Source organism: Schistocerca gregaria, chromosome X (assembly GCF_023897955.1).
Source record: "Schistocerca gregaria isolate iqSchGreg1 chromosome X, iqSchGreg1.2, whole genome shotgun sequence".
NCBI classification, from domain to species: domain Eukaryota; kingdom Metazoa; phylum Arthropoda; class Insecta; order Orthoptera; family Acrididae; genus Schistocerca; species Schistocerca gregaria.
Window position 1 is genome coordinate 763,300,870 of NC_064931.1, and position 12,083 is coordinate 763,312,952.

General features: G+C 39.7%; 1 protein-coding gene across 2 annotated transcripts in view; it reads left to right on the plus strand.

Annotated features, from left to right (window-relative positions):
* LOC126299312 (tyrosine-protein kinase transmembrane receptor Ror-like) overlaps positions 1-12,083 on the plus strand; it is a 111,371-nt gene that overhangs the window by 71,465 nt on the left and 27,823 nt on the right. For both annotated transcript variants that reach the window (XM_049991130.1, XM_049991131.1), the window contains one exon: positions 5,659-5,869. In XM_049991130.1, the coding sequence (XP_049847087.1) occupies positions 5,659-5,869 (211 nt within the window). The remainder of the gene's footprint in view (positions 1-5,658; positions 5,870-12,083) is intronic.

The window sequence follows — 12,083 nt, forward strand, 5'->3', positions numbered from 1 at the left end:
AGTAATACCATCCAGAGGAAGACAAAATGGAAGTAAAACTATCCAGTAGAATAGTTTGCATCCTTCAGTAAAATGGAGTTTCTGAGCTGGGTGCTAGGTAGGGCTAACAACAGCCAACTAACCTTATTTGAACAACAAGGGAACATCTAGGAAACAGTTAGACCATATGACAAAAATTATTCGACCATATGACAAAAATTATTCAAAATTCTATTAAAGTATCTATCCACAAATGTTCCAATCATGCCAGGGAGTGTTGTTTCTCCTGGTGCAATGAAGGGCATAAAATGGTAAAGTCTGTGGCACAACCCCATAAACAGACCATCAGCCTGTCTGAAGGTATAGTGCAGCCTTTTTATTTGCCGCAGCACTAGGACGGGGAAGGGTGGCACGTCCTGTGGGCTGGCCAGCCTTACCCCTCACAGAGGTCCCTAATATTCATTTTGACAGCAGGATCACTGGACCTGGGGCTGTCCTGGAGGGACTAGAATGAAAAAAAAAATCCCTCCTTATAACTGGGATTGAAGCTTGAACATCCAAAATTGGCACTAGTGCTGTACCTGGTAGACCACCATGACCCTCACAATGAAGATTGTAGGTTTATAATTTTGGGACAAGTGGGTGGTACTGTAATGCTTCAGATGAAGGCCATTTGCAAACAACTTCAGTCTTTTGGCTGGGAAATGCGAAGGTTCACAGAGTAATTGAGGAAAGTACAAAGAGGTAAGTCTGTTAACCAGTCTGCGCCAGCTACAAGAGTGCGAGACTCAGTTAGGATATATCTGCAAAGGGCAAATTAAAATCTGCCAACATAATGTGAGACAATGGAGTAATTGTGATATCTCCCACAAATATAAATCTTATGACAATACAATTCCTTTGTTGTGCAACATTTGACAAGTTAACATATACTGCATTTAAGTGCCACATGGAAACTGCATACAGGGAGTAACTGGTGTTCAGTTCCACCAACCAAGGAACATAAACTGTCTCTTGTGCTGCCATGCTTCAACCTTATAGATATGTTACGGCATTTATGTGACAGATCAAAACTTATCCTCCTCATTCTTACTTGGGTGGAAATAATGGATTGAGTCTGCTCCTTTTACTGAAATAAGGAAACAAGTCTTCATGAGCAGGTAGCTTTCATAGTGTTAAACTTAACAATGTACATACATTAGACTTTCAAAGGATGGTGGAAAAATGTCTAGTTGTGATCCTAGAGAGAAGTGCTAGCTGCTATTATCATGGGTCCAGGAATATACTCTCTCAATGAAGTGATCCTATTAGAGGCAATAATATGGGAAGCATTCTTGTGCAGACACATTGTGTTGTCATGTTTTATGACATTTTTAAGGTTTGTGATACCTCCTGGCAGTACTGCATCTTATACCACCAAGTGAGGTGATACAGTGTTTAAGACACTAGACTTGTATTCAGGATGACAGTGGTTCAAATTGCTGTTCAGCCATTCACATTTATGTTTTCCATAGTTTCTCTAAATTGCTTAAGGCAAATGTTATGATAGTTAACTTGAAAATAATATGACCAGTTTCCTTCCTATTCTTTCTGCAGTCCATGCTTGTGCTAGTTAGTTAGTTAGGTTCATGTTCCTTGGATCATTTGCTTAATAAATCATAATTGTGTGGAATGAGTCATTTTATATTCACATCACAAATTATTTTGTGAATGTGCCTACATGCTGATCATTTGCAAACATTTAAAACAGGAAGACATAGACATAGGAGTTAGAAATTCCTACCCATTATGTTTTACATGTTATAATAATACATCGCTTAATGACGTCATTGTTGATGGAATATCAGACACCAGTCATCCTTCTTTTCTCCCTTTTTAAGGCACCTTCACACTTGGTGTTTCCATTGTTACCTTCCAGAGCTGATTCAGTTCTTCCACACACAGTGAAGTTTTAGGGACTGATTTGGAAACACACTGTCAGACTGATTCATTTATCAAGACAGTCTCTCTCAAAGAAGCATATGTAGTATGACCCAGTTAGTGACTGAGTGAGGTGGTGCAGTGGTTAGCACACTGGACTCGCATTCGGGAGGACGACGGTTCAATCCCGTCTCCGGCCATCCTGATTTAGGTTTTCCGTGATTTCCCTACATCCCTACATGCCGGGATGGTTCCTTTGAAAGGGCATAGCCAATTTCCTTCCCAATCCTTCCCTAACCCGAGCTTGCGCTCCGTCTCTAATGACCTCGTTGCCGACAGGACGTTAAACACTAACCACCACCACCACCAGCAGTTAGTGATTGAAATAAACAGAGTTACATGTGCAGCATGGAACCCAGTGCACTAACCTATGTGGATAACTTTATGGCCTTCTATTCCTCTAGTCTACCGCCAACTTTGTGTAAAGCAAAACCACATGAAAGTTGTACATTAGCTCTGCTTTTACTAAACATACTTAAGCAATGGAATTTAGTGTGTGACTGATCTTGTTTATACATTGTAGTCTGTTGTATTATAAAATTTGGAAACCAGTATGACACTGTTGTTTGCTTTCTGGGCTAAAGTGTACTTTGATGTCGGCAGCTCTTGCCTTACAAACTGAAATTGGCAATTTGTTGACATTGATTGCAGCCAATTGGGTGATGCTATATAGTGACCAGCAAGAAACACTGAATCTAATGATTTCTTTCTTCTTCATTCTACAAGTCGTTACGATCTTCTGGTGTTGCTACTTTGTTATAGGCAACCACATCATGTGCGAACAGCCTTAAAGAGCATCTGACCCTTGCTATAAGATCATTTGTATATATTGTAAAGAGTAACAGTCCTGTCATATTTTCTTGAGATACTCTGGAAATTACCTGTACATCTGTCGATTTTCTTCCGTTTTGAGCAATGTGTTGAGTTCTATCTGCAAGGAAGTCTTGAATCCAGTCGCAAATCTGCTCTGATACTCAGTAAGCTTGTACCCTTTACACTAAATGGCAGTGTGGGAGGGTTTCAAAAGCCATTCTGGAGTCAAGAAATATGGCATCAACTCGAGCACTGTTGTCTATGGTGCTGTAGATCTCGTGGAGGAACAGGGCAAACTGAGTTTCGCAGGATCTCTGTTTGCGGAATCCATGTTGATTTTTGTAGAGGAGATTTTCATTCTCCAAAAAGTCATAATTTTTTTTAGCATAGAACATGTTCCATAATTCTACAACAGATTGTCACCAACGATATTAGTCTATAATTGTTTGCATCTGCCCTACAGCCCTACTTAAAAATGAGAATGACCTGTACTCCCCTCCAGTTGCTAGGTACCCTTTCTTGCTCAAGCATTGTCATAGATGCTATCACAGCCTTATGATCACTGATACCATCCTCTATGTTACTTGATTAGGTCTATTTATTGCCAGGAGGCCTAAGATGTTACCCTCACGAGTTGGTTGCCTATCTATCTGCTCAAAGTTATTTTCAGACAAAACATCCAGAACAGAGTTGCATGAATCTCTGTCTCTGGTACAAGTTTTGATAGCATGACACTCTCAAAAGTCACCCCTATTGCAACAGCATGATCAGGAAAATTATTAATTATATTCTGAAAGTTTTGTCTGAATCGCTCTATCACTAGAGCTCTTGACCCCAATAAAAGCATCCGATTACCATTTTTAATTGAACTTTGATACTTAACTTCACTCACATTAATTCACAGTCAAAATCCATAACAACCTTGCTAGATTTTATCTAATTCGTTACTGAAATAAAGATGCTGCCACCATTGGTGACTCGCCTATGTTTATAATAAATAGTCCAATCTGAACTTCGGACTCGTTACCATTAACATCTGGTTTCAACCAGCTTTTTGTTCCTAATACTGTCTTTGCATTATAACCTTCAGTAAGTGATACTAATTGTGGACCTTTGCTAGCATGCTCCTACAGTTTACCAAAGTCATATTAACCTTTTCTATCTCTGATCTGCGATGATGAACATTCTCTGAGGACATTGTTGCTAATTTATGAGGCAAATTGTCTTTGATCCCAAGGGAGGGTTTCTCTAATCTAAAAAAGGCATTTGTGCATGCCACACGCACTCCACTATCCAAGTAGCCACTTCCTGCATGTAGTGCACACCTGACATATTAAGGGGAACCCTACAATTCTGCACCTGATAGTGGGTCAAGAAACTGGCATCCGATACCATCAGAGTTGTCTGAGCCTCTGGTTTAGACATTCCACTCTGTAACAAACTAGACTAGAGGACTGTGATCAACCCTGGGTATGATGCTACAAATAGACAGCTTAGCCTGCACCCCGCTTGCAATGCTAGTTCCCTTCACCATATCAGCCAACCACCAAAAGGACCCAAGGATGCCCTCAGAACGCAAGCAGCTGGTGGCTGATGACAAGTGTGACTGATGATGTGCCACTGTATGCAACCAGTTGCATCCATGCACTCGATAGCTGCCGGTAGAGCCTCCACTTCACAGGCGAGACGCCCTCTCGCAGACATAGTGAATGCACACTGGCATTCTTTCCCACCTTGCATGCTATTTCCCTTTATGACTCCATTACTCACCTAATGATGGAGCTCCCAATGACAAGCATATCAATCTCTGCACTTGTCCAAACTGGGAAGGAAAATCGGCTGCTGGCCCAACAAGAGAGGCATCGTGTGCTGGCTCAGAGTTATCATCAACACTGTGTGGCACCTCATACCTGTTGCCAACACATAGGGAACCAGCTACGTGATCTGCTCTCACTTTCGACTTCCAAGCAGTGATACGCAAACCCACCACTGGCTGCCACCTGCTCTCAGGTGAGAATGGATCGGTCAGATGTTGCATATCAGGAGATGCAATGGCACCTGTGTCACCAGGAGCTTCCAGCGGCACCAAAGATGTCGCAGGTCTCATCACCAGCACCCTGATGTCGCCACAACTTTGAACATTAGCCAGAAGTATGTCGACTGTAGCCAGCACACTTTCCAGCTGTTTACGGACTGCAGCCAGTTCTCCTTGTGTCCACTCACAACAAATACAGTTCCTAGCCATATCGTAGTGTGTAAAAAGCAGTTACAAAATCTCAGACGGGGCTACTGAGTTTCGAATGTACACAAAATATTATGATTAGCTCACTGCCCCATTGGGCATGTCAGAGTATATTGTACCCTGTATGCTGAGTAACCATGTGAAGATGGATTATTTTGATTTACTGATGGTGTGGGTCAAGTATTGCTTACGAATTTTGAGACTGTGTAAAGTTTTTTTCTCCAGAAATATTGTTTAGGTGCCAGCAGCTGCATTGTTGAGCTCTCTTAATTCCAATTACCAGCAGAAATCTGATGCGGTTCAAATTGTAGCAGAGATAAGTGGATTTTGTGGATTCTGGTTTAAATAGTGATGCACTGCCATGACACTGTAATTCTTTTTTTAAGATCAGACAGCAAGCATGTGTAAAACCATCTCTCATAGTTCATGAAGAAGACAACTGTCGTTTAAATGTAGTCCAGCAAGCTAGAATCATAGATCAGAATGATCACACATAAGCACATCAGTTATCATTCTCTTCAACCAGTGTACCCTAACATATTGCATGTTTTTATTAGTAATATGAGAATGGTATTATAAAGAGATGCTCTAGTGGTATTATGCTGATATTTATTGACCAGTTATTTGTTTGCATTTATTGACAGATTGCTGCTCTCAAATCGTCATTAAATTCTTCTCCTAATAAATCAAACAATAAAAACAATTGTAACACCAGCTACAACCAGATGATGGAAATGAACTTGTTGCTTCCAGCAACTAGAGAAGCTGAAGAAACTGTGTCAGCAGGCTTGAGGGCACGTGAATATGAACTGAAAGATGTGAAATTTTTGCAAGAACTTGGAGAAGGGGCATTTGGTGAGATTTTCCCCTGCAAAATTGTGTGTGTGTGTGTGTGTTTGTGTGTGTGTGTGTGTGTTTGTGTTTGTGCGCGTGCGCGTTTGTGTGTGTGCGCGCGAGCGCGTTTTCTCTCCGAACCATCACATGCAGTTCTTTTGGTGGTGCACAGTGTTTCAAACAATATGTGAAGAACTTGATACTAAGGCTAATCTTTAACATAAATATTAATTTAAGGATTTGTACATTTTTCAATAGTAATGAAGTTAAGCTGTCTGAATGAAACCCTACACAAAAAAAATCATACAAGTGAGTTGTTGAAAGTTTTCAGCTCTTAAAATTTGGTTGTAATTAATGTGAGTGACCAGTTTTTCTTTTATGTTTACCGTAATTCTGTAGACTTTACATTTCATCCATCCTTACAAGCAAAAATACAATACTGAGATATGAAGAGTGCAATGGCCAGCCTACATTAGGTCAAAATGTGCAGGGACTCAGTCCCAGTGATGGAACATTGATTTGTAACCATATAAAATTCTTCTAATAATAATGTAACCAGATTTGCACTACATTTACAAACAGGATTCCTGTAAAGTGATAAATTAACCATTAGGTTAATTTCATTGTATTCACATAAAACTACTATTGCAGCTGCATCTCAGTCGTATGATGTGGGTTTTTGTGGGACTGGCTATGTTAGTTACAGATAGTGTCGATGTTGCCACAGGCTAAAATTAGCAGAATAAATTTGTAGTTGTCAGTTGCTCATGAATAAAATTCCAGTTATTTAGCTGCATCTCCAATGTGTAGGCATTCAACTTCAAACTTTTTGAAAGTTGGGCTAATGATATATTGCTGCATCCTGGGTATTGTGCAGCATGCTGTGGTTCCAGAATGAAATTTTCACTCTGCAGTGGAGTGTGCGCTGATATGAAACTTCCTTGGAGATTAAAACTGTGTGCCGGACCGAGACTCGAAATCGGGACCTTTGCCTTTTGGCGCAAGTGCTCTACCATCTGAGCTACGCAAGCATGGCTCATGGCCCGTTCACACAGTTTTAATCTGCCAGTAAGTACATTGTGGTTGTTAGATGCTATCTGGTAAGATACAGGTCCCAGGATAGCGTCCAACCTTTTGCCAGTATTTGTCGTGTAATGTTGAAGAACTTCAGAAGTGTCGAGGAACTTAGAAGACTGCTTGGACCATTGTATTTGGAGCAGTATTGTATGTCAGCAGTGGCATATTCTTTTTGGGAGACAACTCAGATTCATCTTTATTTTGAATTGTGTTTGTGTTATCAATCTCTTTTTAGTATTAAGTGTTGGTTTTAATTGATGACCCACTACCAGGGGATAGCGCATTATCATAGGCCCTTCATTTTGCCAGGCAGGAGGGTTTCTACGCCTAAATGATGCTGAGGGCTTTGCCGGTGGTGGCATAGCTACTGGCAAGGCTATCCAAGTTGGACAGATCTCAGCAGATGGGCCTGACAAAGAGTACCTGACAACTTGGGGAAGGGAAGACTGTTTTTTTCCATAGGGAGCTCCACCAACAGTGGTAGGGTATGGGCACAATGACCCCATATTTTCCAAACCGGAGACTGACCATTCCCACCAGACTACTTCTACCATAAATTCTGGGCATACTTCAGGGACCATTGTTAGGTGCAGTGGTGCAACATTGTGTGTTTCGGAGAACATTGGCCTTGGCTGCACGGCCTGGACTCTGATGAGGGTACACTCCTCTGTTTAAAATTCCTCAGCCTTAAGGTGTGCTGCGTGCTGATGGGGTGAATAGCTCTTCAAGTAAAACGGTCTGTATCGGGAAAACTTTGAGGCACTTGCTGCCCCACAGTTGTATAAGGCTTACTCAGGCACATAGGACTCTGCCTAGGTTGACATTTCTCTCCCTAGTGACTTGTCTGAATTCTATGAACTAACCTCAATCAAAATCTACTTGTGACATGACAGGTGTACCATCAGTTAGTACTTACACACATTTAACAAAGAGACCTCAGATGGTCAGTCCGCCCAAGTAGTAGTCTCAGAATTATAGTAACAGGGCACTAGACTGCCATAACACTTTCATTGTAACCAAGAGAGCAGAAGGAACTTTCTGGAAGACCCTTTCAATATTGACAAGGGGCTGGAGGCTATTGCTGGGTCCTCAAAAAGCATTAAACTACTGCCGCACGGGTTAGCCGCATGGTCTGAGGTGTCTTGTCATGGTCTGCGCGTATCCCTCTGTCGGAGGTTCAAGTCTTCCCTCAGGCATAGGTGTGTGTTTTGTCCTTAGTGTATGTTAGTTTAAGTTAGATTAATTAGTGTATAAGCTTAGGGACCAATGACATCAGCAGTTTGGTCCCATAAGACCTTACCACAACTTCCCAACTTTCTGTTAAATGACTTAGTAATGGACGCCCACTTATAGTTGAAACTGCCACACCTACACTGAGAAGCAGGACGATGATACTGGAGATGGGATTAAGGGAGGGGTGGCTGTTTTTGTAGATGACTGATGCCACTCCTTTCCTATCCCTCTTACAATGTCCATACTAGTATCGTCATTTTTACTGTTTTCCGTCTTATCCTTTAGTTGCTTTAAATTCGTGGAGGTATGTGCCGTCTATGCAACTAAATGAAGGCAGTTTGTTTGTTGCCATACGCGTTTCGCTTCATTTATTTGGGAAGCATCATCAGTGGCCTGAAATACATGTTTCTTTTTATATATAGAATAAGCGTATTATCTGCTAGATATAATAAGTTGATATATTACATTTTGTCGTGTTTTTTAGGTTAGAAGCAACTTTTGTAGCACAAGTTCCGTAAAATGATGTATCTTTCGTTTTACTTACGATTTCCAGCACTGCTAACACATATATGTGTTTCTGGAGATGTATTTGTTGGTCTTCATGCTCCAGTTAGCCGAATCAGGTGTTTTTTAGCCACTTGTCACATCACATTTCACTTTCACTGCCATTTGGCGATCAACATATGTGTGTTTGCAGTGTGTAGTGTTGCCAACTGTTGTTATGTGTTTGTCTTTTGTTTCTGTTGTGTTTTGTGGTTTTCATTTGTTGTATGTCTGTGTGTGTGTGTGTGTGTGTGTGTGCAATCTTTTTTTTTTTTTTCTGTGGATTCATGTGTTTGTGAGTATGTGTGTGTGTATGGGGGGGGGGGGGGGGGGGGTAGGAGGGAGAGAGAGAGAGAAGAGGGGAAGGATATTCATTAATTATTTATCCTGGTTGCACTTCAGTTTGTTGTTGTTTTGGTGGCTAGCATGATCAGCGAGTTATTGTTTATATGGATTTGGTCATTGAGTACCTTCTTTTCCATTGCAATGGCTCTTTGTATGTGGAAGTTTTCTTGCAATGTCAGGAGGTTTTTGTTGTGATTATTCACTCTGATAACTGTCATGTCACATTCCATGTTGGATGGTTCATGTCCATGTTTTATCAGGTGTTCGGCAAAGGTAGAATGACTGTTCTCATATTTCCAACTTCTTATATGTTCTTTATACCTAGTTTTAAAGTTCCTGCTTGTCATCCCCAGATATACTGCTTTACATTCTTGGCACTCCAGCTGGTATATACCTGCTCCTTGGTATTTGTCTGGTTTTTCTGTTGTTTGTAAATGTGATTGGAGTGTGTTTCTTGTTCTGTAAGCTATTTGTAATCCCTGTTTCTTTAATATATTTGCTATCTTGTGTGTTGTTTTGTGTTTGTATGTGAGAGTATACCATTTTTTTCTGTTATTCATGTCATGAGTGTTATTGTTTTGTGTTTCTGTGTGTGCTGTAGTGTTTGTGGGGTTCTGTAATCTCTGCTTGTTTTCATTTTTCTTTAGTTGTGCAACACACCCATCAGCACAAATTTCACCCAAAATTAATAAATCTCACAGACATAGAATTAACTGAGAAAGAAACACAGCTATTAGAGAAAGGACTCAAACACAACATCAGCACAAAAATAGATAACCACTACATAGAAAATTTGATTGTAGAAACAGAAAGCATCCTGACACAGGAAGAGAAAAATAACACTATAAATATTGGACTAACACGAGAACTAGTGAAGAAAGAAATAAATAACATAATCACCATGTCAAAGAAAGAGCAAAACAGTAAACTTCAAACAGAAAAAAACACCACTAAGAAATTAAAAGAAAAACTGCAAGCTAACAACATCATAGTCACAAGAGCTGACAAAGGGAACAGCACAGTACTGATCAATAATGAACAATATATAGAAAAAACTATGGATTTCATCTCTTCTAACAATATCACAAAACTAAAATCTGATCCAACAGCACGCTTCCAGACATACATAAAAAACAACCTCAGAGAGATCAGACACATACTTACAGATAAACAAAAACAACATATCACACAGAAGAACCCAAAAGCACCAACACTCAGAAGCCAACCCAAGGTCCACAAACCCCACATTCCATTGAGGCCTGTTATTAATTTCATGAAGGCACCATCATACCATGTGGCAAAACACATGAATATAATCATAATGCAACACTATGAAATGAAAAACAGCAGAACAGTGAAAAACACAAATGAACTCATAACACATATAAAAGACTTACACATCCCACAAACAGCATCACTCATCTCTTTTGACATAGAGAACATGTACACCTCAATACCCACTGCAGACACAATAAAACTAATTGAAGAAAACTTATTAACACACAACAAACTACCTGTAGACAATATTAATGAAATAACAAAAACCCTCAAATTAATCACATCCCAAAATTACTTCCAATTTGAAAAGGAATTTTACTTACAAGAAGATGGGCTCCCAATGGGATCCCCAATTTCAGCAACACTAGCAAACATATTCATCAACTACATAGAAAACACAATCTTCGATACAGTCATCAGAAAGAAAGGATACAAAATTGTTTACTGGTACAGATACGTAGATGACATAATCTGTATGGTAGATGAACCAACAGAGAAAATTGATAAACTTCATACAGATATAAACAACATACATAAAAATATTCAATTTACCATAGAAAAAGAAACACAAAAGCAAATACATTTCTTGGATATAACAATAAAGAGAGAGAACAATAAACACACATTTGACATCTTCAGAAAGCCTACAGCCACAGACATAATCATACATGCTTCATCCAACCACCCACAAAATCAAAAATTAGCAGCCCTACGACACATGTTACACAGGCTAAATAACATCCCACTCAGCAAAGAAAATTATGAAAAAGAGTTACAAACAATACAACTGATAGCCACTAACAATGGTTACAGCACCCATATAGTACAAAAACTCAATGAAAAAATTAAAACACAACTAAAGAAAAATGAAAACAAGCAGAGATTACAGAACCCCACAAACACTACAGCACACACAGAAACACAAAACAATAACACTCATGACATGAATAACAGAAAAAAATGGTATACTCTCACATACAAACACAAAACAACACACAAGATAGCAAATATATTAAAGAAACAGGGATTACAAATAGCTTACAGAACAAGAAACACACTCCAATCACATTTACAAACAACAGAAAAACCAGACAAATACCAAGGAGCAGGTATATACCAGCTGGAGTGCCAAGAATGTAAAGCAGTATATCTGGGGATGACAAGCAGGAACTTTAAAACTAGGTATAAAGAACATATAAGAAGTTGGAAATATGAGAACAGTCATTCTACCTTTGCCGAACACCTGATAAAACATGGACATGAACCATCCAACATGGAATGTGACATGACAGTTATCAGAGTGAATAATCACAACAAAAACCTCCTGACATTGCAAGAAAACTTCCACATACAAAGAGCCATTGCAATGGAAAAGAAGGTACTCAATGACCAAATCCATATAAACAATAACTCGCTGATCATGCTAGCCACCAAAACAACAACAAACTGAAGTGCAACCAGGATAAATAATTAATGAATATCCTTCCCCTCTTCTCTCTCTCTCTCCCTCCTACCCCCCCCCCCCCCCCCCCCCATACACACACACATACTCACAAACACATGAATCCACAGAAAAAAAAAAAAAAGATTGCACACACACACACACACACACACACAGACATACAACAAATGAAAACCACAAAACACAACAGAAACAAAAGACAAACACATAACAACAGTTGGCAACACTACACACTGCAAACACACATATGTTGATCGCCAAATGGCAGTGAAAGTGAAATGTGATGTGACAAGTGGC